At 39.6% G+C, this 27,232-nt stretch overlaps 2 protein-coding genes across 4 annotated transcripts in view; both read left to right on the top strand.

Moving 5' to 3' along the window:
• The first annotated feature begins 2,926 nt into the window (after positions 1–2,926).
• FAM241B (family with sequence similarity 241 member B) overlaps positions 2,927–27,232 on the top strand; it is a 223,850-nt gene continuing 199,544 nt past the window's right edge. For both annotated transcript variants that reach the window (XM_087964069.1, XM_087964072.1), the window contains exon 1: positions 2,927–2,950. The gene's annotated coding sequence lies outside the window, so the exon portion shown is untranslated. The remainder of the gene's footprint in view (positions 2,951–27,232) is intronic.
• The window catches only part of HK1 (hexokinase 1), a 46,288-nt gene continuing 30,026 nt past the window's right edge, over positions 10,971–27,232 (top strand). The window contains exons 1-2 of one of the 2 annotated variants that reach the window (XM_087964067.1): positions 10,971–11,688; positions 21,987–22,149. In XM_087964067.1, coding sequence (XP_087820193.1) covers positions 11,626–11,688; positions 21,987–22,149 — 226 coding nt within the window. In that variant the 5' untranslated portion in view covers positions 10,971–11,625. Of the gene's footprint in view, positions 11,689–12,015; positions 12,286–21,986; positions 22,150–27,232 lie in introns of those variants that run through there. The other variant, XM_087964068.1, reaches the window with a different exon arrangement.

The raw sequence follows: 27,232 nt of genomic DNA on the forward strand, positions 1-27,232 counted from the left end.
CTCATTACATGCAAAGCAAGATAGTTCAAGCTGTGATGTGTCATAATTGAGATGATTATGGCTTACAGCTCATGAAAACCCCAAATCCACAATCTCAGAAAATTAGAATATTGTGAACAGGTTCAATATTCTAGGCTCAAAGTGTCCCACTCTAATCAGCTAATTAAGCCATAACACCTGCAAAGGGTTCCTGAGCCTTTAAATGGTCTCTCAGTCTGGTTCAGTAGGAAGCACAATCATGGGAAAAACTGCTGACCTGACAGTTGTGCAGAAAACCATCATTGACACCCTTCATAAGGAGGGAAAGCCTCAAAAGGTAATTGCAAAAGAAGTTAGATGTTCCCAAAGTGCTGTATCAAAGCACATTAATAGAAAGGTATGTGGAAGAGAAAAGTGTGGAAGAAAAAGGTGCACAAGCAGCAGGGATGACCGCAGCTGGAGAGGATTGTCAGGAAAAGACCATTCAAAAGTGATGGGGACTTTCACAAGGAGTGAACTGAGGCAGGAGTCAGTGCATCAAGAGTCACCACACACAGAGGGATCCTGAACATGGGCTTCAAATGTCATATTCCTCTTGTCAAGCCACTCCTGAACAATGAACAACGCCAGAAGCGTCTTACCTGGGCTAAAGAAGACCAGAACTGGTCTGTTGCTCAGTGGTCCAAAGTCCTCTTTTCTGATGAGACCAACTTTTGCATCTCATTTGGAAACCAAGGACCCAGAGTCTGGAGGAAGAATGGAGAGGCACACACTGCAAGATGCTTGAAGTCCAGTGTGAAGTTTCCACAGTCTGTGTTGATTTGGGGAGCCATGTCATCTGCTGGTGTTGTTTCACTGTGCTTCATTAAGTCCAGGGTCAACGCAGCCGTCTACCAGGAGATTTTGGAGCACTTCATGCTTCCTTCCACAAACGAGCTTTATGGGGATGCTGACTTCATTTTCCAGCAGGACTTGGTACCTGCCCACACTGCCAAAAGCACCAAAACCTGGTTCAATGACTGTGGAATTACTGTGCTTGATTGGCCAGCAAACTCGACTGACCTGAACCTATGGGGCATTGCCAAGAGAAAGATGAGAGACATGAGACTGAACAATGCAGAAGAGTTGCAGGCTGCTATTGAAGCATCCTGGTCTTCCATAACATCTCAGCAGTGCCACAGGCTGATAGCTTCCATGCCACGCCTCATTGAGGCAGTAATTGCTGCAAAAGGGGCCCAAACCAAGTACTGAGTACATATGCATGCTTATACTTTTCAGAGGTCTGATAGTGTTCTATGTACAATCCTTGTTTTATTGATTGCATGTAATGTTATAATTTTCTGAGATTGTGGATTTGGGGTTTTCATGAGTTGTAAGCCATAATCATCACAATTATGACAAATCACGGCTTGAACTATCTTGCTTTGCATGTAATGAGTATCTCATAAATTACTTTCACCTTTTAAGTTGCATTACTGAAATAAATAAACTTCTGCATGATATTCTAATTTTTCGAGTTACACCTGTATAGCTTTAAGCACAGTAGTGTAAAAAGTATAAAAAAAATATTGCACTTGTTGCTTTCCCAGTTGGTCATTTGCCACCTCACTTTTCCAAGGAACTCCTTCTCTAACAATATTATCTCCTTTATTTTAAAAAAAAATTTCTATAATCTGTTCTTCAAGGGATTTTGATATCACTTTTTCACCCACCAAACCTGTGTGTCTTTTTCCGGTTATTCTTCAATATTTTTTTTTATCTTAATAGAAACATTCATGTGGCATTTCTGCCTAGACCTCTAGAGGGCAAAGACAGTTTACACATGGAAAAATATTTTCTGTGGACTGCCTGGGGTGGGATTTTGCATGCTGCCTGCATTCCGGGGATAGGGCTTCGCTTGTTTGAACAGCCCAGTTTCTGGCATGCCTTGCACCAGTGCTGGTCCATGGACTGGGAATTGGGGATCCCCTGGTTTAGGATACTTTGGCAAGTGATCAATTAATACTATTTTCACTGAATTTACCTTACCGAGAAGAGCAATAGCCAGAATATATATATATATGGTCTCCTGCTCTCTTCATTACACTAGAAGAAGTTGCTGGTTACTTTTTACCATTCTACCATCGAGAGCATTTTGGCATACTCTGTAATGGTGTGGTATGCTGGATGCTCTGCAGTGGGTAAGAAGATGCTCCAGAGAGTTATAAACACAGCACAAAAAATATCATCGGTTGCTCTCTTTCTTCTTTGGAAGAGATTGCGAAGACCAGACTCCTCTCTAGAACACTAAAAATCTCCACAGACCATTCTCATCCTGGATATTCATATTTCGAACTGATACCATCAGGGAGGAGTTATAGGTGTCTTAAAATGAGGACTAATAGATTGAGAAACAGTTTCTTTTCCAAGGCAGTAATTGTCTTGAATCAAACAGTGCATTTGTGATTTAGTCCTATTATTATTATTATTTTAATTTTTAAATACTCTGTAGTATGACTGTGATGTGGTGTTTGGGGCACTGTGCTGGAGTAGCTTTCAAATTTCATTGTATTCATGGAATGCAATGATAATAAAGGTATTCTATTCTATTCTATTCTATTCTATTCTATTCTATTCTATTCTATTCTATTCTATTCTATTCTATTCTATTCGCATTTCCAACGTTATTTCCAAATAAGGCAGTGAAAAAGATCTTGAGCAGGTTTCCTGCTAGGTATTTCCCTGTGACTTTGATAAATGTGGCAGCAACAGGCGGAACTTTTTAAATGTGGTACATTTTAAATTTTTGCAAAGGAAAAATGTGCAAATTAGATGCGCTGCGCTTCAATAGGCTTCAAACCTGTTTTTCTTAATCACCAGTCAATCGTGCTAAAAATAAAATTGTACTGTATTCTGTTGTTCCAGCAATGTCATTGATATACTTCCCTTGCCCTTGTAAACTGGAGAGAGAGAGAGAGAGAGAGAGAGAGGGAGGGGGGGGATTTTAATCAGACATGTCTTGCTCTCTTGTCATCTTTTTCCTATCCGGAAATGATGAAACAATAAATATGGAAATAGGAGTAAAGGGATTACAGAATTCGAGGCATATCTCATCTGGACAGTAAAAGTCCAATATGGTATATGTCTGGAGTTTTGCAAGGATGTTACATCAACAAACATATCTTATTTGAAACAATATGTGGACAAAACTGATCCTATTCAGTACATCTCAGCATTAAGCAGCTGTTAAATAACTCTGAAAGAATATTCTTTACAAATGACAGAAATATCTCATCTTAGTTCAAAGGGAGCACACACCGCGTTCTTTGCAAAATATCTGGCTTTCTCTGTTTATTAAAACATTTTTTTAATTTTTCAGCTGCTTTTCTCCTCTTATTTCTTTCATTGGTAGCACAGAATTCCTGCAGATCTGAATGTTCTGGTTGCAAATATGAAGAAAATGCATGCTGGCTGGAGAATTGTGGGAGTTGAAGTACATGCATCTTAAAATTGCGGAGACTAAACACACTTTTCTGCTGACTTCTTTCCCTTACCTAAATTCTACAGTGATCTTCCTTTCACTGGGTTTGCTTAAAGTTGACCTAAACAAATAATAAACATTGCCTCTTGGACAGATAAAAGTGAGAAACTATTGGTGAAGTATTTTAGGAAGCGAAAGTAATCTGACCACATAACTAGAACTGGCAGACAAACAATGAATTGCAATATCTGTTTGGACTTGTGTGCTTCTCACTCTTTTATCAACGCTCCCCGGTTTTCTGTCTGCTATCTCCTTTCCGGCCATCATTAACCAAACATACAGGCTCTTTTGTGTACTTAGAGAAGGGTGAGAGATAAATGCACCAGAAAACCTCTGGAGGGTCGTATATCAGTTTGACTGCTATCATCAGTTATAATCCTTTTTTGTTATTATTTGCTACTAAAGCCTTTTGAACAACAGTTACATTTCCTCAAATCACGGTAAGTTAAAGTTTGGGGTGCTGCTAAGGACACTTTTAAGTGCAAACGATTTTCTTTTAGGAATTACACATGCATGAATATATATATATGTATAACTTCTTCATTTATGCAAATATTACATAAAGCATCCAGTTTTAGGCGTGCAAATATTACTATTGCTCTTGGCAATAGGCTGTCACTTATTTAAAACACTTAAATGGTTCTGGTTCCCTTTCAAATCTCTATATAATTTTAATAATTTTCTAGAAACAGAGGCGAGATTTCTCTGCCCACAAGATGCCAAAATTCTTAGAAAGCAGCGCTAATTTGGAAGAATCCTCTAAGTTTATTTTTTTAAACTGGTTCATTTTCATTTTCATTTTAGCTACGTAAATAGCAAGGGGATTGATATAAATATTTCTCCTTCGTTGTTCAGATTAGATACTAAATTGGAGAGTTGGGTTTGGAAGATTGGGTAATCCAGTTTACCCTAATCAGGTATACTAGATTACTGCAACATACTCTACATGGGGCTACCCTTGAAGAATATTTGGAAACAACAGCTGGTGAAGAATTCAGTGATACACACGCTCCTTGGACCTTCTAGTGCTGCAGGTATAACACCATTACTGCATGAGCTGCATTGGTTATTAGTTTGCTTCTGGATCCAATTCAAGGTTTTGGTTGTTACCTTTAAAGCTCTACATCAGTGGCCCCCAACCTTTTTTGTACCACGGCCCAGTACCGGCATCACAAAATGATCCACGGACCGGTACCGGCATCAGCACACACGACCAAGGCAAGGCGAGCCGAGCGACCGGCCAGCCAGCCGTCCCCTGCTTCTCCCCGCCACCTTCAACTCCTCCTTTGTACCTTTTTTGTGCTTTTCGGGCTCTTTCTTAATCTCCTCCTGAGTAACGCGAGACTCCACCGCCATCGGGATGGCTCTTCGTTCGAAGCCGCCCCCCCCCCTTCGACGAAACTAAGGCACGAGGATTCCTTCAGCATCCAAACGCCACTTTCCAACAACCGACAAGCTCACCCGGAAGCACTTTCTCAAGCGCTGTCGAAACAAGATGGCGGTGCCCAAGCAAACCGGCGGCCCAGTACAAAATGATCCATGGACCGGTACTGGTCCGGGGCCCGGTGGTTGGGGACCACTGCTCTACATGATATGGGCCCAGGGTTTCTGAGGAGCCCTCTCTCCCCCATGGACAAGGTCACTTACCTCTCACCAGCGGAAGAGTCCTGCTACAGATCCTGTCTACTAGGGAATTGAAGCAAGTGGTTTCAAGAAGAAGTGCCTTTCCCACTGTGGTCCCATCCCTGTGGAACATTCTACCACTGAAGATGAGAACTCCCCTTTGACCTTCTGGAAGGGTATTAAAACCTGGCTTTCTCAGTTGGCCTGGAGTCCTTATCAGCTTTGGAAGCCATATTCCACGCTGCCACATAGCCTGGGAGAGTGGGACGGGGGTGATTTCAATTAAGTAGCTCTAAGTAGACAAAACAAAATTATTTTGTTAGTTCAAGGTCATTTAGTATGACGCAGGATGAAATAAGGATCTTACTTTTGGATGGATCGTGATTGGGCCATGTGATGTGAGGGCGACCAAGGGGTGGGATGGATTTGTAGTTTGAGAAATTGTGGAAAGCCAAAAAAAAAAAAAAAAACTTTTAGATTCGGGTTTCCACAGATGTGCCAGGTGCTATTCTAATAAAGGTACTTTTGAGATATGTTTGTCTCAGAGTTACTGATTGGAATGGAGATTTGCTAGGACGCTGACAGTCCTGAGGGGGGCACTCAGCGGTGGAGGTGGCTGACGGGGCAAGGAGACCTCACACTTATCCTGTCTCTTGGATCTCTTAGCTGCAGTTATAGTACAGTTTTTAATAATATTTTAATTTCTGCAGCTTTAATGTTTCAATATTCTACCGTGTTTCTCATATAATAAGGCCGGGTCTTTTTTTTTTTTTTTGAGCCCCGAAAAAATGGCTAGGTTGTCTTTTCGGGGGGTGACTTAATTCCCCCCCCCCCTTGCATCTTTGGGCGGGCGGGCAGCGACGGCTTGGATGTTGACCTCGGCGTTGGTGGGGCACTTCGTATCGGGTCAACGCAGGCAGCACCATATCTGGGTGTGCAACAAAATTACTTCCTAACAGCTAGCCCCTCCACCATTCCCCCCCATTTCGCATGTTTTAATATAGGCCTTAATTTGGGGGGAGGGGCTTAATTTCATTTCATGCCTATAAAACATGCTGGGACTTCCTATTGGGGGAGGCCGTATTGTTGGAGAAACAGGGTAATTGTGTTTTACTTGCTTTATAACTGTGAGCCACCCAGAGTCACTGTATAGGGGAGATGGGTGGCATAAAAATTTAATGAATAAAATAAATAAATATTCTCCAAATGCTTTAGGGACGGCAGACTTGGAATCTGAGATCTCGTAATTCCAAGTCGATCTATTCTAAAAGACGCTAAAGGCTGGAGTAAAGAGGTCCCTGAATAGAGATATAGTTCCTGCTTTCTTAGTAATGATTGCATTTGGCTGACTTTATAGTGGAGCCATTTGTTGCCCAGACAGACTGAGTGGTGATGTGAATTAATTTTTGGACAGGTGCCAATTTTGCCTGGTTTAGCTCAAGGGCCTTCAACCTCCCCTTTTGTGCTGGCATAAAGCCTGAAAGTTTAATCTTGCACTGCGTCTGTGGTGTCTAACACATCCTTGCTCAAAGAACAGCAACAGTTTTGAAGAGGAGTCTGTGCAAAGGAAAAAAAAATCCCACCACAAGCTACCCCCTGCTTATAGTTAGGCAATTTGACATTTGGGAGATGCATATACTGGGTTCCCCTAAATGTTGCAAGTCTTAAATCTGCTTTCCCCGAAAGACCGTTGCAGACCTGCCAACTGTCAGGGTGATGGCCGTCTCCTCTGGTGTCGCATTTCTGAAAAGAACTCCTTGTCCTTCTCACTAATATCACCAAAATAGTTTTTCCCATGATTGCCATTCCAGTTTGGATGGGTGTGATCTTTCTACCCACTGAAAGAACCCTTCAAGAGTTGCACTGCCGATAAAAATCTCCTTATGGGAAATGTGAATAAAGTACCGAAATCTGTCTCACGGTGGATTCTTACATTTTCCCCTCCATCTACTCTGCTGCCTTTCAATAAAGTTATTGTATTTTTTCCCCAGGCATATGCTAACAGAGGGTATGGGTGAGCTTGCTGTCACTTTTTCAGATTGCTTATGATTCTTCCATTTTAAAAGTACAAATAAATATGGGGCCTCTTTCTTCCACATACAGTTACTTTGACAATAATTTTACACCACATTTTATGCATTCCATCAACATAAAGATCATCTCACTCCTGGAGCAGATGACATGTGTTCCAACGTATCCACCTGGTTTTATTTCCCTTAAAATAAAGGATTTCTCATTCCCCCTTGGTTGGTTTTATCATGGTCTTTTCTCGAATCTGCAACTGTCATATTCTGCAGAGAATCACCAAACTGGGAAGTTATCCATCTTATCTGTGGAATGCCACTAAAGAAGAAGCACAGAGAAACAGAGAAAGTGAGAGAGGTTTTCTAATTGCACTGTGAAATTGGGGTAAATAACTGTAGTGATGGCTAGATGGCTACATTAAGTCCTCTGATAAGGGGTGAAATTTAGGAGAAAATGGTTTCCCCCAAGGGATTGTTAGCAGAAGATTTACATCTACATTTACAACTCAGAAATAAAGGCTTTATAGTTCAAATCTGGGCATGCTCCCAGACAGAAAAATAGATTAAAAAATAAAAACTGAAGACAACAGCTTGACTTTGTGATTACAGTGCTGTTGACCACCTAAAATCCACCCACCCAATGGCTTTGCAATAGCTCAGTTTCTTCTTCATGCTTACATTATAAACACAGTAGTTTCTCACTTAATTGATGACCAGGAAGTGCACTTATTGTTCAGGCTTTGTCTGCCTGAAACTTTGCCAGCTTTAATATTATGTTCTATACAAAATGGGCTCATTGATAAGCTTAAGTGAAGCTGCCAAAGGTTTAAGTCAGGGATCCCCAAATTCTTCACTCATGAAGAACCTTCATGAAGGTTCACATTGTTAAACCCTAGAAAAACTGTATTATGCAACGGATAAGAGGAAACATTGATATATGGAAAAGATACTCCCAGTATATCACCTCTGGGAGGAATGGTCTCCAACTGGGTTCCAGGCAAAGACGATTTCCCAAAATTGATTGCAAGAGACCATGTAAGTTGTAATACCATTTGATGGAGCAAACAGATCAATACCATTTTTAATAAGGAAATGGGAGGCCTATTCAGACATAGGTTATTGCTGAGGCTTTCAATTGGTGTAAAAAGGTTGAAAGCCTGTGATTAAATACTGGAATTTTCATATCATGCTGGCTGGGGAATTGGAATTCCACAGATCTTAAACTTTCCCAGACTGAGAAACACATGTCTGATGGATACAGAATAATATTGTGCTTGAATGCTGCTTTAAAAACTCTATATTTATCAGACCATATGAACATGAGTACAGTTGAGCCATTAAGGACGTCTAGAGACTGCAAATAATTACAATTCTATATAAGTTACCTAAAAACATTATCAATATTAACTATTTACAGCTGAAACAATGTATCTTTTTCATTTGTTGTATTTTTTCTCTTTTTAAAAGATAATTTCAATGTGTTTTTTTCCTTTTCGTTGGCAATGTGTGCATTTTCATTTTTGTGTTTTAGGTTTTCTGTCACAATTTTAAAAGCAATAAAAGAACAATAGAATCATAGGGCTAGTTTTCTAGTCCAACCCTCTGCCCACGTAGAAGACCTTAGTGCATTCTGGACAAATGGATGTCCAATCTGTCCTTAAAAAACCTTCAGTGATGAAGCACTCACCTCTGGAGGCAAGCTGTTCCAATGATTACCATAATTGTTCTCATTGATAGGATTTCCCCCCTTAATTCTAGGTTGGATCTTTCTTTGATCAGCTTCCATCCATTACTTCTTGTGGTGTCCACAGGTGCTTTGGAGAATAAGTGACCCCCCTCCTGCCTGTGACAGCTCGAGTACTGGAAGACAGTTATCATGTCAACCCAATCCAAGAACAAATAAAGTTTACAAAAGAAATCTATGATAGTGAACCTAGAATTTTACTCAAGTTCATCCAAAATACTGCGAGTAAGAAATGACTGTCTAATCTAAGCTATATTTAAGCCTAGAGTGTATTCCCATATTTAGTAAGTGCTCTAAGTGCTTTGTCACTCACTTTTATCTATGTGGGAACGTGCACATTGTCACATACTGTCAAAATCTTATGACCTTAAGAACCATAAAGGCCTGAAGCCAGTGTTTATCTGTTTCTGAAAGTAGGAACCCTTTGGGCCAAATTACACAAGGATGGTAGACATCAGCGATTGGATTTTTTTGATACTTTTGTTTTACTTCATTTCTTTAAAGCACCTGCAAGGAGGCTTCTGAGTTTTTTGTCATCTGAGCAATTGTTTTCTCTCTCATGATCAGGCTTTCTTTTTTCCCTTGTTCTTTAGAACCCGAATGGCAATTACCTTTTTCTTTCTTTTCACTAATGCCATCAAAGGCTGGAAGTTGGTCCTCTTAGAAGAGGAGGGAGCACAGGAATGTGGTCCAGCAGCTATTAAACATTAACTACATAATTAAATAAAATACTTGAGTTGGGCAACACTGGCTGTTGCCTGAGAAATAAGGAGTGCTACTCTTGAATGTATTTCCATAGAGAAATTTGAATAGAAACTTTATTGATTTAGTCATTTGATCATATCAAAAGTGATCAATACAAATATATAAGTTATTCCAAGGAAAAAAATTAGGACATGTCACTCCTACACTTAAATGTTCTAGCCTTAAAGCTAGTTTTTTATACAGTAGCAACAAAAGCCAGAAAACAGAAAACTCATGACTAATGTAATTTCTGCAACTCAGTCCTAAACGCAGTTGCATGGACGTAAGGACAGAAAATTCAACTATAGTGCATGCTCATGCCACTAAATGCTTAGATGTCTTCAGTGTCTTTTTAAAAAGTGTTCAAATCCTGCACAGTAGTGTTAAAGCAAAATAGATCATGGCAGAAATGGTGGCCCTTTGGTACACACTGATCCACGCTCATTTGTGAGAGACAGCAGATTGTGTGATTTTTCTCCCGCAGCAGTGGCAGCGAGGATGATCAGAGCAAAAATGCATTTCTTCAGAAGCCCTAAGCATGTAGAATACATGCTTTTCTTGGGGTTCAAAACCAAATGAAACTGGGAAAAATTTGCTTGCACGATCCTCATGCAGCACTCTGGAAAGTCAATCTTAAATTGGAGTGCGAAAACGAATGCAAAATCACAACTCATTTTGTTTAGCTCAGGGCTAAGAAATCCTCTCTGGAGGAACAGGTAGAGATGTTAGTCTGTGGTGGTTAAAAAACAAAAAAAAACAGGCTCCCGGTGGTACCTTTTCTGACTAACATCTTTTGTTAAAAGACATAAGCTATCCGGGAGTTGCTGCTGGTGAAAGCTCAAGCCTTTTAATAAATCATGTTACCCAGAAAAGATGCTTTGCTAGACTTCTAGAAACACATAGCTCAGTATCGAGCATCGCTGCTATGACACAGCAGATTGTGTCGGAATCAAAACACTGGTGGGTTGAAAATCTGTGCATGCGTGCCTCAAAAAGTGGGGGATGCAAATGGGATAGGGAGCGGATAGGCCCGCATCTTTACAGAGCTAGCTATTTATCCGTGGGCAACGTTTTTAGATTTTTATTCCGCCTTTCCTCCAGGCTCCCAAGGGATCTCACGTAGCGGATTTTCCCAGGGACCGAAAGCGCGCGCCAAGGATCCCCACCCAAAGCCCCCCTGGCAAGAGGAGGACACCTCAAGGCAACCCCCAGGGTCGGGGAGGGCCCGTTTTGGCGCCATTTTCCACCTTCTCAAAGGCGTCCCCGTATTCCCCACCACTCTTTCCCCCCCAACCGGGTCCAGAAAAGGCGCCAGGGTGTGTGTTGTTTCCCACCCGCCTTTCCCTTGGCGAGCTCAAGGAGGAGCGTTTTTTTTACGCGCCGGCCTGGCTTCTTCCGGAGCGGGAAAAAGGGCGCAGGAGGAGAAGCGAGAAAACGCCTCTGCCTGGCGGCTCAACTCCCTTTCCCCAGGGGAGCGCTGTGGAAGCAACCTCTCCGGATGGCTCGGGAAGGCTAGAGGACGTGGGGGACGTGCGGGATAGGAGATCCCTTTTTCGGGGATGGCCGGAGGGCCCTCCTCCCCTTCCTGCTGAGAGAAGGAGGCGACGAGGGTCCGCCAGCCGGCGAGGCTTCTTTTTTGCCAGCCCTGCCGCCTGGCCATCTCGCCCGGCTCAGCCAATGGCAGCGCAGGAAGGGGGCAGGTTTTCGACTTAGTCACTCTCGCGTGGAGGAAAAGGCAGAGAAAGGAGCATCCTTTTTTTTATTTTGTATTTTTTAAATTCTCCTTCCGCGGCGGGGTTGAGGACACAGGACCGCTGGGGTCTCTTTTTTTTTCTTCCCCACCCCATCCTTTCTCGTGGTCAGAGAGCCGGGAAGCGGCGCGCCTCCTTCTCCATCCTCCCGGGCCAGCTTTTTTGGGGGTTGCCTTCTTCTCGGGGCTGCTATCCGGCGAAGCCGCCTGGGACACCCACCCGCCTCCCTCTCATTGCAGGATGATTGCCGCTCAGCTGCTGGCCTATTACTTCACCGAGTTAAAGGATGACCAGGTCAAAAAGGTAAAAAGGCGCGGGGTCGCAGCTCGGCGGCCTGGCGCGGGAAAGGCGCTTTTGGGGCAGGCTCCCCTCGTGCGCACCTGCCCTTGGCCGGTTTTTTTGTTTTTTTTTTGCACCTGGGGAAAATGAGCTCCGTCGCTTTTCGGGGCGGGCGGGAAGGCGCGACGGAGCAAGCCGAAAGAACCGGCCGGCTGGCAGCCCCGCTGCAGTGTCCTTGAACGGGGGATGTAGGTGTCAGAGCGGCGATGAGTAACGCCGCCGCCGCCGTCATGGTTTCGCCTCCTTCCCTCCCTCCTCCCCGCTCAGGGCGGAACTTTTCGAGCGGCTCGTCCACGAGGGACGGAGGATTCAGGGCCTAAAGGTTGCCGCCTCGCGTGCAAAAATCAAGTGTCCGGGCAAGGAGGCTGGCCGGCGAGGCTGATTTTAGGAAGTCCCTCAAGATACTGAGCGGGAGCGAGGCTTGGCGGCGCCGCCCTCCCCCCAAGTGTGGCTCGGCGCCTGCCTCAAATTTTGGTCACCTCCTTACGGTTCTGTGGTTAATACTAGTGGTATTAAAAGTGGCGACCCCACAAAAGGGTCCCCGAAATAAAGCGACCAAAGGCGGGTGGCCTGACGCCAGGTGGAGGTCGTTGGATACAAAAATAAAATGGGTAAAATTGTAGACCCTCATCTGCAAAGCTGTAAATAATTACCTGAAGTTGTCTCGGAGAACTAAAATTTCGGTAGTCCTAAAATTTGTTGCAAAATATTTCCTGACGCTAGGGATTGATAGGCTTCGGTTCAGGTGTAGGGCCAAGCTTTTTATTTTTATTTTTTTAAAATTAAATTTTAATTTTTTTCTCAGGGTTGAGGCACACTGCAGGCTTGGCAGAAAATAATTACTGTATTTGATTAGGAATGGGAGGTGAGCAGTTCTGTATTGGAAGAAAGTGCTACCGATTCCTTAAGCGAGGAAGTGATCCTGTGCTATATTGTGACTTGCAAAAAAAAGGTCCTATATGAACTCAGAGCAAGTTTTATTACCAGTGGCTTTCATTTGATGATATTTAGGGTATTTTGTGTCAATCACATTCTTAATGGTTTTTAATATGAAACTGAGACCCACTTTGGAGTTCTTAAACAATTTTTTTCCCTAAATGATAACGTGTAGCTCTTGCAATAAGGAAAATATACACAGACAGCAATGGCAGTAACAGAGGAAATAGTTTATGGCCAGGGTGGGGAGCCACTGTGTTCTGTATGTATTTGTACCTTGTACAGTAAATACCTTCTTCCTGGTTCTTTTGTAGGAGGAGAGTCTATGGTAGCAAACAGTCAGACGAAGGTTATGACCTTATGCCTTTTAGTAAAACTTGCTAGTTAGAAAAGAAACTACCAGATTCCTTTGGATTCCATTTCTTTTTTGCTTTATTAAAAATATCTGTATCACCTTTTTCATGCTTCTGCCCCTGCCATCTCACAAATCTGCAAAAACAAAATAAAGGCAATACTTTAAAATAAAGTAAGTGAAGCAGAAACAATGATTTCATCTGCTGTTGTAAAATATTGGTGGATTTTTTTGGTAGGAGAATGAACATATTTCATCTTAGTACTAAGAAAAATAATTGGTATTAGTACTAAAAAATAATAGGTAAATACTCTGCATTTAGCTGTTTTGAATTGAAAACTATACTTTAAAATAGACATAGTACTATAAAAGTAGTAGTAATAAAGTAATACTAATTTAAAATAAATCATCTGTCTTCTTACAAAGAATATTGAAAAGAATGATTCTTCATAAAATATAAAGCAGGTCTTAGTTATTAGAGGTCCTGTGCATATTCAGAATTCTTACATTTTGCTGCCTTGTTGGAAAAGCGAATTCATATTCTAGATGGAGAAGTTTTAGATGATCAATATTAGATGACTGTGATAACTTGTGACTTTAGTGCGTTGTATGTGTAAGAAAGACAGAAGTTGAGATTATACGTTATACTAAACAATGGTTTGTTTTGTTTTGATAGATTTTCTGAATACATTAGACTGATTTATATGTCAATGCTAAGCCATAAACTATGGTTTTCAAACGTAATATTTGTTTAGACAGAAATTAGCAACATGAAGAACTTAACTGAAACAAGATGGAAGCAAGTCCAATTTTGATGGTTGATGTTGAGACAACCCCTTAATGTTCCAGAATTCTTCATAAGAATAAGAATTCACTATGTATGACATTGTGGGAAGCCCCTCCCCTTCTAGAAGAATAAAATATTTTGGAAAATATTAAAAGAGGCAGAGTATTATATTTCCCCAAAAGAGAAATGAAGAAACATGTTCTTAGAGGCAGAAAGCACCCCTAATTTCCTGCATAGTAAAACAGCCTCCAGCAGAAATCTTTAGAGATGGTGATTTTGGGCTCATTAAGAAATCCTGGGCCAGCCTATTGACAAACAAAACACCTTCACCTCCAGCGATGGAATTAAAATGTACATCCTTATTATGTCCTAAAAGAAGGTGACCTTTTAGGACATAATAAGATTAACCCACCACTATTAAAATAGCAAAAGACACCAGGCTCACTATATTGCACAATCCCTGCAGCATTTCAGAAATGGTATAAAAGTCCTTGCATTCATCAAGCTAATTTGTCAGCTGTCCCTGAACTGCACACTGTGGTTTTTGCTTATCAATAAACTTTCTTTCCAATCAGCCTCCCATTTTATTTCCAGTGCCTTTCTCCCAGCTTGGAACTGAACCAGATGGATTTTTCTTCCTACAACATGATTTTTTTTTTATCTTGCACAGAATTATATGGTTGATAAAAAATACAGACAAATGAGAACATTGATGTTTTAAGCAAATATAATAAGAAAGCCACTTGAATTAGGCATTCATAGAGGAGCCCAGATGAGATGGATATGGGATACAAATTGGAAAAACAATTTCTTGAGCACTAATATTTGCTTAAATTCTGATAGTCGCTAGCCATAGTTCCATTGTAGATGGAAGAATTGTCAGTATGCTATTCTCCTGCCAAATTGTAAAGGTTAACAAAATAGTTACCTGCTGCTTTAAAATCATTGTCTTTGTTCTCAATTCCTCAATCACAAAAGTCTGCCTGTAAATTTAAGTGAAATAAGGACTTAAAAACTTTTACAAGATCTAGATTGAGCATGTACAAGTTGTAGCTGGCCTGTAGTAAATTCCACTTTGTCATTAAGGAGAAACTTCCTAACAGTGAGGACAATTAACCAGTGGAACAGCTTGCCTTCAAGAATGTGGGCGCTCCATCACTGCTGGAGCAGGGGGCTGGACTAGAAGACCTCCAAGGTCCCTTCCAGCTATTCTGTTCTGTTCTATTGACTGAAGATGGTAGAAATTGGTTAAAACTACCTTCTTGGGTCTTTCAGCTGTTTGGGCAATCTGGTTGCAGTAGATGAAGCATTCTTCCATTTTTGTTGGAATCTCATCAGAACCAGATGTCCAGGTTTTATTTAGGATAAACAAATCCTGATTTTTTGGGGGATGGTTGAGGGTTTTCGGGTATAGTTTTCTTTTCCAGATGACAGCTGAAGGATTCTCCTTTGCTGTCCATCTTGGGGGAGATTGAAAGAGCTGGAACATCCCAGCAGTTTGATACTCTCCAAATACTTCGCTGTGTTCATGTTTCATGTGGCAGCTGAAGTGGATCAAGGCGCAACCTACAGTTCGTTCCAAGATTGCTTTATAACTTGGCAGCACCATGTAGACTATTAGAGTCAGTAGATGCTATAGATCGATAGAATCATAATTTTTCCCTGTTCTTATCTTGTATTTAGAAAAGTTGTAATGTCCACAAAGAGATGGACCAAATGGAATTTCAATTTCTGTATGGATTTCAGTGCCGTCACTTTCATGCATTTGGATGGCCAACTGATATTTCATGGTGTGGATGTTGATTGCTTGGTGCAACAAGGAAATGCTGTTCAGTTGAGTGCTGTAAATAAATAAAGTTTACACCAATGCAAGTCATTGGTTTTATGTTACTACATGTGTATGTTTTTGGACTTCCCCAGATAGCTTCTTCAGACAAGGAAATAAAGAGCATACACAGATATTCTGCGTTAAGATCATTTGACCATATAGCCAAAGCAACAAAGTACAAGGGGCAAACTATGGAGCAATAAGGTATAGCTAGTCCTTGACTTAACAACCATAATTGAACCCAAAATTTTCAGTGCTAAGCAAGGCAGTTATTAAGTGAGTTTCCCCCCCTCCCCACTTTTTTTTTTTATTCCATGGGAATGCTGCAGTGGTCATAGGTGTGAAAATCAGCCATAAGTCACTTTTTTCAGTGCAGTTGTAATTTTGAACTGTTGCTAAACATATGGTTGTAAATCAACTACTGCCTGTAACACATACAGTGACCTTAGGTTTAGTCCATTTAATTATAGATTGTCTTCCCCTTCTGTTTCTTCATCTTGCCCAAGTACTATTTTTTTCTAGTCCATCATCTGTTTATATCACATGGTGACCTTATACTGTATGAATTTTTGCTTGTTGATCGTCATCTCTAGGGAACAGACAACCTTTATTAGTTCCAGGATAGATTCTTATAGTCCATGGTGCTTTAATACCCATCTCTAGATCCATAATTTGGTCTGTCTTCCTTCTCTTGTTCTTTTTTAGTATCTTCACAGCTGATCATGGGGAAACCATTGCTTTAATTACACTGATCCTTCCCTTCCCCCTACAAATGTCCTTTCCTTTATGACCTCATCTAAATTTGTTGTTGCCTTCTAGTTTAAACTCCTTTTTATTTCTCTAGCACATCTTCTTTTTTATTCATCAACTGAGTTTACTAAGCAAGTTGGTTGATACGTTTTTGCCTTGAGTTAAACCAGTTTGGGTTCAGCCATCATAAATTCTTCTTGTTGCCTAAAGCTTTTATTTCCTATCTTTGGCTATCAAGATAACTTGTTCTATAAGACTTTCATCTTTTCTTCTTTGAAATTTGTGGAATATTTTCCCACTCCAGTTTTAATGTCTCATATATTTCCCCAAGCTCTTGGACTCTTTTTTACGTGAGTTAAGAATACTTAATTTGGTTCCTTACATTATCCTGACTGTGTTTCCTTAGGTCAAATCTTGCTCCTGTCCTTAACTTTTGAAGTTTAACCCTGTATATTTGACACCACAAAATAACGTAAGATAAAATCTATTTTGAACTCATTCTACTGAGTGCTCCTTCAAGATTTTCAGCAATGGATATGACATTCAAATAAATAAAATTATCCTAGATATGCCCTTGATTTAATTAAGAGTTGCTGTAAGAAGAATCTTACATTTTCAGGATTCTTTTCTGTGAGAACTGTAGATCTTGCTGCATCTAGGCAATTATTTGAATTTTACTTGTGCTAATAAACTCTTCCAAGCTGGAGCAAAAATATGTGCCTTTGCAAAGCAAATAGTATTTCTTCAAACCGATTATATTTAGAAATTCATGCATCAGTGCACAACAAAAATCCTACAAGTTAGTGTTCCATTTCTTCCTGCATTCAGGGATGGTAGAACACGGTATGTAAGCTGATACACAACAGACTTTGAGAACTTTTTGTGTGAACTACAAATAGCCAAGTCACTGCCTTATCTACTGCTTTCACCTGCACAGGTAAGGCCATTAAGGCTCCTAAGTCATACAGCCTTCTCTAATTTTAGTTAGCTGTGCAACAAGTTACTTAAACTCCAAATGACCAAATGTATTTTTCAGGAAAGCTGCACCCAATGATCCTGTTGACTATTATGTAGCACATGTAAACTCTCGGGAGTTGACTTCAATTCCTAGTCACATCATGGACATACCCTTGTTTTCTTGGCAACAATATGGAAGAAAGTTTACCATAGCCTTGTTTTTTAAAGAACAATACTTTCCAATCTAGTTTATAGCTTTGGGATTTTCTCCCATCTTAAGTAATTGTTTGCATCAAATATTGGAAATAGTTGACAATATTGCAAAGCTGGATATTGTTTTCTCTTATTTTTGCTTTTCTTGCTTTCTCAGATTTCTTAAGTTTGAAGTTTCTCATCAATCTTCACAATTTGCTCTGGACAATTTAAATTTCTGAAATTCTAAATTCTCACATTGAACATCAAACAAAAATCTTTCTGGTTCTCAAATTCCAATTCCTAGGACATCTAAGATTTTTTTTCTGTCCTGCTTGAGCTGGTGCAATATGTCCAACCATATCATCTCAGTGGCATGGCTGAAATGTTACAGAGATGCCATTTCATTAAAAACAAAAGTCAAGGTTTTTTTTTTCTAGTTTGGATACATTCTCAGTTGTCATGATTTAGTTACAAAGGTGTCTTCATTTAAAGCAAGCACTCATTTACTTATTAGTTTTGCTTCCTAATTGGATTAAAAGAGAATCATTTCACAATTGATGCTTGGTGTTCACTGTGAACAGAAGGAAAAAAATTGCATTCTCTTTGGTAGAAGAGTACTTAAGTTTCAGAGCAAATATAAAACATTTGGCAAGGTGATGTTTTGGGCATGAGGTAGTGAGCCAAATAGATTCCTAAAATAAATTCTAAAAACTGGCATTCCAAACACTTAGTGTCTAGTATATTGGAAATACATGAATTATTTTCCCTGCAGCAAAGACAGTTAATTGCACAGTTACGTTTTGATTTGATTCCACTGTTGCAACACAAATCAGTGGCTACACACTTGGATTCCAGGATTTTAATCTTTGTTGATGTAATGTAATAATAGGCAAGCTACAATCAGCCAACATCCTATGTAATTCGGTTTTAAAGTTTAATGTAAGGAATAAAAAGCAAAAGCAGATATGTGGACCATGCAAAAAAATAATTCACAGGAAGGCAGTTTTTTCATTAAGTTAACAAATTGTTAATTTAACAGTATGTAAACTTTCAGTCTCTAAGAAGTCTTAAGGATATAGAAATCCTGGAAAGGAGAAGAAGAAAAATGTGTATTTGGTCTACTCTAAGATGTAGTTAATGCAGATAATTGCAAAATGCCAAGCTTGCTGCCATGTAAAATATGCTTCCATGGATGCTTCTGTAATTTTGCATTCCTCAAGATTAAAACTGGGCTGGTTGTGCAAAAAATTGCATAATGCTTTCAATTGTGTCCCAGATAAATTACAACAGAGATTTCCCTTTTTTAATACAGTATATTTGTGGTGAACAGTGAACAAAATTCTTCTCTTGTGAACTCAGAAACCTGGTAGGACCTCTTGAATTTAACTTGAAATAGCTAAGGGTCTGTGTGCCATCCCTTGCACTCTCTTCCAAAACACAGTCCAAGACAGATTTATTTATTTAATCTGTTGTGAATGACATCACTATTAAAGGCATGAGTCTAGTTAGCTTAAACCTTCCCCGTCTTTCATGCCAGCAGATGGCCGCTAGTCCTTTCTGGGAGGGATGCCAGGTACTGCATTTGGGGTACAGTGCTGTGATAGCACAATCTTTTCTCTGAAGGCAGGTAATTCTGCTAAAGTACAGTTCTGTTAGTGGGCCTTTGAATCTTGATCTCTGCATGCATTGTAATGAAAACCATTTTGCTAATGCCTTCAAAGCAACTACTTAGCCCAGTGTTTCTCAGCTGTGGCCACTTTCAGATGGTGGACTTCAGCTTCCAGAATTCTCCAGTCCCCTAGTGAATTTGTATTAGCTTAATATAAATAGGATTATAGGGAAGCAAACTACATTAGTTGAGCAAGCATGGAAAAGTATTTCTGACTTTGCTTTCCAATTGCTCCCTCCAAATCCTTGTAGCATGGCCCAGATTTAGGATAGATACTTAAACTCCTGGTCCATTTTTAAATAATATTAATTATTGCAAATTACAGCTTCAGTTTCTCAAGAACTATCTTATCCTCATTGCTGGAGTATATTTAGAGATTTCTTTCCGATATTGAAGGTAAGGGCTTCTCTGTGAGAGTGTTCTCAATTTCTTCTCCACCAGGTTTCCTTTTTCAGTCTATTTACATTTTCAAAGGAGTTACATAACTCTTTATTTTAGTTCTGCTTTTATTGATTTTGCTGTTTGCTCTGTGTGTCATGGGCCTGAAAGCACTAGAAGAGAAAATCTGTTTAAGTGGGTCTGTATTTGATTTGATACTCTGATGGCAGACTACTTAAGCATTTGGAATACATGGGAGAAAGTACTACAAAGTAAATGCTTAAATAAAAACATTTTAAAAGCAAATTGTTGAGTGGGAATGTTGGACTGAACACAAGGCATCAAATGTCTAAAACATGATATTGCTTGTAGAAAGTTGGTAGGGAATAACATTCTTTCATATGAACCTTTTTTCATCCAGATGTGGATTTTTATTGTTTGAAATACTGGTTAGAGTTAGTAGGTTTTATCTATGTCTACCCAAACAGTTAAGGAGAGCAATTCAAAGTTCTTTGGAAGATGCAACATCAGGACCAATTCTGTTCCTCTGGATCATGATCACGCATAGAAAAAAGTTTTTTTAAAATGCCGATAAATGTCGGCTGAAGCCTTTAGAGAGATTAAAAACATTAAGGAAGACTTGATCATTAATATGCTTTGTCAAGATTAAAATGGAATCTAGAATTACTATGTTTCAGAGAACTGCTGTATTAATAGCAAATAGCATTAGTAGGGCTTTCTTCATTTCTAGCTGTTGGATTACACAGAATGCTACCTTTTATTACTTTTACCTGCTTAATAGTATCTATGAAAGATGAGCTGTTTGGTTCCCTCCAGATATTTTGGGTCATACTGTATTCTGCCCAACTTGTCAACTCTTTTGCTACTTGAGATTGATTTGAGTTGAAGTCCAAAATGCTTGAGAGGAATTAAGTATAAATCATTTAGGGAGAACTGCTTCTCATCATGTAATTTATAATTCCAAATCTCTCCATGAATCAGGATAGTTCTATGCATGAGTGTAGGAGATGATAATTTTCACACTTGTCCATTGCCCAGGAAACACCTGTTCTTGGAGTTACAACTGCTCCCTCCCTATGATCTCATTTCAGTCCACATTTATAATGGATTGCTGCATCCCACAATCACAATGATTGTGATTTGCATTTTTGTTATTGGTTTTCAGCAAAAAAAAAAAAAAGTCCGTTTGGAAGAATGGGTTTGCTTAACAACCATGTGCTTCACTTTACAACTGTGATGATTTGTTTCATGACCATTGTAAAAGGATTATAAAATTGAGTGTGGTCACGTGTAGGAAGTCACACACACCCCCAAAAAAGAAAAAAGAAAAAAAAGAAAGATTTCCTAGGATGAAATCCTTCACTTCTCTCCACTACTTAGGAAAACACTCCAGGCAGTATGTTTTATGAATGAGATACTTTTGTATTTATTGACAAAACTGGAGTATTCCATTCAGTATCCATTTAGAGAAATCCAGGCCACAAACAAACCACTTTCAGCCACAGCTCCCCCAGGCTGGAGCTGATAGGATTAAGAATGAGCCCAAATTCTAAGGACAGGATATGAACTTTAGGACATAATAGGATTTACCCACACCATTAGAATAACAAAAGACACAAGGCTCACTACATTGCACAACCCCCTGGAGCATCTCAATCACAAAACCTCAGAACCCTATAAAGATCCATCCACTTGCTCAGCCATTTGGTCAGCCACCCCAGAAACACACTGCTGTCATTGAAGTTTCTGGAAACCAAAGAAACAGAGACCTTCTTGTAGCCAGCATCCATTTTATTTCCAGCGTTTTTCTCCAGGCTTGGAACTGGATTGGATTTTTCTTTCCACACTGATATCAGCCCCTGGTCTTCTTTACTCTGTGAAATGTCTGTAAAGAAATTTCAGCTAGATCGTTTTCGATTTTGTTTTCTGATTGAGGGTTACACTGATGGCCATGTGTATGTTTTGCCTATTTATTTTTTCTGGACTCAGTTTAAGGTGGTGTTGATAGTGAAATCTGAACTTCTTAGAACCAACCAATACAGAGATGCCTTCTTTTGTTTACATTTAGCTGAGAACCTCACTGTTTTATGTTCCTCTATCATTAGGATAAATCTACATTACAAAGAGAATCATTTTGAGCTGCCGCTTTTCAGCTCAGGAATTTCCTGAACTCAAAAGCAAGGGGGTCTTATTTGTATATTGTGTTTATTTTCCTGGGGTGGGGCATAAATGTTTTAATTGATGGAATTGGAGATTTGCAATGAATATTATCTGCTCTAAGCATTTTGTCTACAGCATGCTATACTTCAGCATTTTAAAAAGATTTATGTTTAGAAACAAAATCACACAAGGTTTGAATCTTCTGTGTTTTTCTCTGCCTCCTATATAGATTGATAAATATTTATATGCCATGCGGCTGTCAGATGAAACTTTGATGGATGTTATGGGTCGCTTCAGGACTGAAATGAAGAATGGCCTCTCTAGGGATTTTAACCCAACGGCCAGTGTAAAGATGCTGCCTACCTTTGTAAGATCTATTCCCGATGGCTCAGGTAAGGGTTATCACTCTTGTGGCTGCTAAAATTCTTAATGAAGATGGCTTCTTAAAACAAATCCAATATTGTTCCTTCCAATATAGTGAGATCTGACTTGTGGCCATAGTGATCCTAATGCAAATAAAACTAAGAATAAAAGTAATACCAGTAGCACGATAAAAAAGTTTCCAGTCTAATAGAACATGTTATTTACCAAAACATAAAGTTACAACTATTTGTATAAGTTACAACTATTCATTTGAAGTTAGAGTCACCAACAAAAAATGATTTGTGACTGGTCCTCACACTTACGACCCTTGCAGCGTCCTCAGGGACATATGATCAGAATTCAGGTGCTTATAGTAATGTGCAGGTATTGACAATAGCTGCAGCATCCTGGGATCATGTGATCACTACTTGCAACCTTCCCAGCCAGCTTCTGATAAGCAAAGTCAACGGGGGAATCCAGATTCACTTAACGTCCACATGATTCACTTAACCACCACAGTGATTCACTTAATAATCATGGCAAAAAAGATAACAAAATAAGTTTAACAACTATCTTGCCTAGCTCAGAAATTCTGTGCCAATTGTGGCTGTAAGTTTAGGACTGTTGTACCTGTAGACGATGAAAAGAACACGTAATTTGCAGGGCATATGTTCAAAACATACGCCCTGCAAATTAATATTAATTAGAGTCTGGGCAAGAGGAAAGCTCTTCTAGAACAAGTCTCAACCAGAGCGTCACTTATCACGACCAGATTTGTGCTCCTTTGAGAGGGCTGATCAGGTGGCACAAAACCTTGTTCTACAGCTCTCCCAGTCCCCACAGATTGGGCACTGCTGCAGGAGTGTGTGTGTGTGTGTGTGCTGTATGTCTTTTAAACATTAAATAGAAAAGTAAAAAATGCCCCAAACCTCACAAGATCGTTCAGAATTAGATATCTCCTGAGAATGTGATCACTCTTTAGTATATATATTACATATAGGATGTTCTCAAAGTCAGACCCCATAGGCCAATCTCAAAAGGTTTTATTAATTTTATTATTTTGTATTTTTCAGACAAAATGTTACTGGACTTAGGAATGTTCAACAATCGTAGTCAAGCAAACAAAGAAATCCTTGAAAGAAAATGGCAACCAATTTGAAAATTTAGTGTAATTTATATAATACATTTCCCAGGCAGCCTAGCTTTTGGTACACTCTGAATATTGCCCTTCAAGCACATTCAGTTCATGCTGCTGAATCAGAAGGCAACATGTTTGGTGATATGAGGTTTTCCCCCTTCCTTACAAAAAGAAAAAGAAATCAAGGTGGGAATAGAAATAAAAAGGCCCCAGGGAGCAAATTACGTTGAGCCTTCTCTATAACACCACCATGCTTTCCTAAATTGATCTGAAATTGGCTCAATACATTTTCTGGGGCCCCTCCTATGCTTCCTTATTGTCAGCTTCGGACAGACAGAGCAGGTTGAAAAAATTCAGGATGCTGAATTATGACTTGACCTCTCAGGCTGTTGCCCAGCCCTAGTTTGGTTGCATCTTGACAAGATCATTAACTTAGCTAAGCATAATTTCCATCTAAAATTTGGTTCCCTCCCCAAAGGTTGCTTCCTTATGTACTGAAGAAAAAAAAAGACTTGGCGCACTCTTTTATGTATCCTGTTCAATGAAAAGAGAAATCTAGCTGTTGTCTTTTGATTAAGGCTTTGCTTTCAAGCTAGCACTTGGCTTTTGGGCCTGAATAATAATCATTATATTTTATCTTGCTTTGTTACGAATTCAAGATGAGAAGATGGATTCAATCCTTCTTAATAATAGTACAGAAATGCTTTTGTTACTATCATTAAAGGGTCATATATTAAAAGCACAGGTGGAGGTAGGAAGTCCTGGGAGAAGAAATTACTGACAGTTCTATGAATATGTGATGGATTTTCCCCCCTGAAATAAATACTCTAGTTTTACCCAACCTGGTATATCCTCTGGAAAGCAAATTCTATGAGCTCTTGTAAAATTAGTGATGGATTGCTAATTTGGAGTGATGCATTCATAATCCAGAATATTTGAATAGAATCAGATTGGAGGAAGCTAACATAAATAATAGTTACATTAATAATAAATACAGAATTTGATAGTAAGGTTGAAACATTATAGCGTATTCATTCACAGGTGCAAAGAATGTCACATTTGCCATGATGTCATGAATAATATAATTTGCAAGATGGCAGGATGATCACACATCTTATATGGCTTTTACGAGATGTTTGAGTATATCAGCCATTAATTGATATCATGTGCATAGACAATCTGGTTTTAGCATCTTTCTTCCCTTCTTACTTATCACATGATGTAAACTCTCACTTCTGAGATATTGGCAGACCACACTTTCTATTAAATCATTGTGCATACAGTGCACAATGGATAGTTCAAATTGCAATTTGGTTGCATTTTAAGATCACAATACAAGAGCAGGTGGGAAGAGGAGAAAAACAAATTTCAGGTCATAGGCAGATAATACAAATTAATTCATTAACACCTGATCATGATTTGCCTTTACGTTGGAATGTCCTTTCAAGTGTTTTGCTAACTGGGCATCTGATTTCTGTTTTCAGGCCACAGGTTAATTTACTAGCTATTACAGAATCCCCGTTTGTTTAAATTGTACTGAGACTTGTTTACATTTGCTGAAAAAAAGGCACCATCTGTTCCACTATTTATCTTTGAGGGCTTTTTTTTGTGATAATGGCTTGTTTTTAAGCAATCAATGGACTACAGTGATAAAGTCTATTTGTGCACTTGGCATAATGTGAAGTACTTGTCCCTGGCAGTGTCATTTCACGCCGTTTGATCTCCAGAAGTGCAATACGATGCATTGGCATCTGGAAGAATTGTGGTGATGTCACATATGGTATGATGGCATCACAGAAATGAGGGCGGGTTGTACAATTTTCATCAGTTGCAATTTGTATGACGATGTCATGACTCATATGACATTCTCCCTGTGACATCACTCATTCTCCCTTTGCATGTTCAGCTTGGAAGTGATGCTGATCCGACAAACGTGTTATTGCTAGGGAAGATGTGCTTTGCACTCCTTGTTGAGTTTGAGAGAGTGCTTGGCGTCAAACTTCCCAAACAGATGGCAGCATTGTGGCGTTACATGAATTCCTTGTTGGCTTTCAGATTTTGCACAGCTTTCACTGCTCCTTCACTATGGCTGGGGGTTGAACAGCACAATTAACTACTCTACTGAATAACCCCACTTTCTGGATTTGCACAATAGATTGACCTGTAAATAAATTGGGTTTGCAATGCACACTAGGAGATAGAAAAAAAAATCTGAGATGAACATTGACCATGTTTAGCTGCCTGTTCGAGTGTATCTTGAAGTGTCTTGTTTAAGTGAATGTGTGCAAATTTTGTTTGTAAGTCAGGCTTGCTTTGAAATGAGGGTAAGATAGGACTTGTTTGAAAACTGGGTAGGGCATGATAAAAGATTTTCCAGGTCAGGCTGTACAGTTTTGTGTTTCCTGTTGAAAGTAGCAGGAACTACAATGTCAGAAGGGCTTCTGAAGGGTCACAGAATAAAAATTTGGGAGCTGTTTATAACTTTCTGATCTCATGTTGCATATACCTGTGAGAATGTCTACATTCTTCAAAAAGGGAAATTTAAATGCAGGGGAATACATATGAAACACCTATTCTTGAATCATTAAAGCAGACTCATCTTTTTCCAAGTTCACCTGGTTGCTTTTGAAGCTATTCCCTGCTGTCTCTGGAGGTGATCATATCCATTTGAAGCACTTGTGTGATTGCCTTAATGATGAACAAATCTCACTACTGTCTTTTCAGAACACCTCTTTTGAAGGATATACGCAACCATAACCTGTTATGTGGGTGGTTCTGATGTTTTGGAGATTACTAATAGAAAGTTGTGGCATTCTGCGCATCTTTTCTAGAATTAGGCAGGAAGATTTAGATAAGGCACAGCCCCTCCTTGCTGGGAAGCAGGATGATGTCCTCTTAGAAGTGTGAGAAGTTTCTTCAATTCTAATTTGATTGCTGGAAGAGGACCTCAAGAGTGATAGAGAGCAACGGCTTTCATTTGAATGAATGAATTAATGAATGAATTCTTTATTGGCCAAGTGTGATTAGACACACAAGGAATTTGTCTTGGTGCATATGCTATCAGTGTACATAAAAAGAAAAGATACATTCATAAGGTATAACACTTAATATAGTCATAGGGTACAATAAGCAATCAAATCATACTAGGAAACAGTCAGTATAAATCGTAAGGATACAAGCGACAAAAGTTACAGTCATACAGTCACAAGTGGGAGGGGATGGGTGATAAGGAGTGATGAGCAGATTAATAGTGATAGTAGTGCAGACCTAGTAAATAGTTGGACAGTGTTGAGGGAATTGTTTGTTTAGTAGAGTGATGGTGTTTGGAAAAAACTGCTCTTGTGTCTAGTTGTTCTGGTGTGCAGTCCCCTATAGGGTCGTTTTGAGGGTAGGAGTTGAAACAGTTTATGTCCAAGATGTAAGGGGTATGTAAATATTTTCACAGCCCTCTTTTTGACTCCTGCAGTATATGGAATGGAAGGCAGGATGATAGCAATTGTTTTTTTTAAAGTCTGTGTCTGTCCTGATGGGTTGCAGAACCAAACCAGACAGTTATAGAGGTGCAGATACAGACTCAATAATTCCTCTGTAGAACTGGATCAGCAACTCTTCTTCTGCTACTCATCAATGCTGCCTACAAGGGAATCCAAACCCAGAATTCCTACCACATTTTTTCAAGACTGTGGGGCAGGGAATATTAGCTGGTCCAGTTGATGTTCAAGCTGTATCATGCTGGCTCATGTTTTGAGTCTATATTTCAACTCCCCAATCTTGACTATTTCAAAGCAATATAAAACAGTTTTTTGACAGACTGACATTCTCCCTGCATAAATAATGGTTTCCTTTGGAAGGAAGGAATTACTTGGAATCTTCCAGGTCTATTTTTGGCAATTTGTTTAATTTCAGTCATTTAGTAGGTTGGGATGAAGAATTTTTGAATCTTTGGGCAAGATGTGGCAAGTATTGACATCCTT

The sequence above is a fragment of the Notechis scutatus genome, chromosome 4, assembly GCF_049901735.1.
Source record: "Notechis scutatus isolate UNSWTSFEM ecotype Mainland chromosome 4, rNotScu1.2, whole genome shotgun sequence".
Lineage (NCBI taxonomy): Eukaryota > Metazoa > Chordata > Lepidosauria > Squamata > Elapidae > Notechis > Notechis scutatus.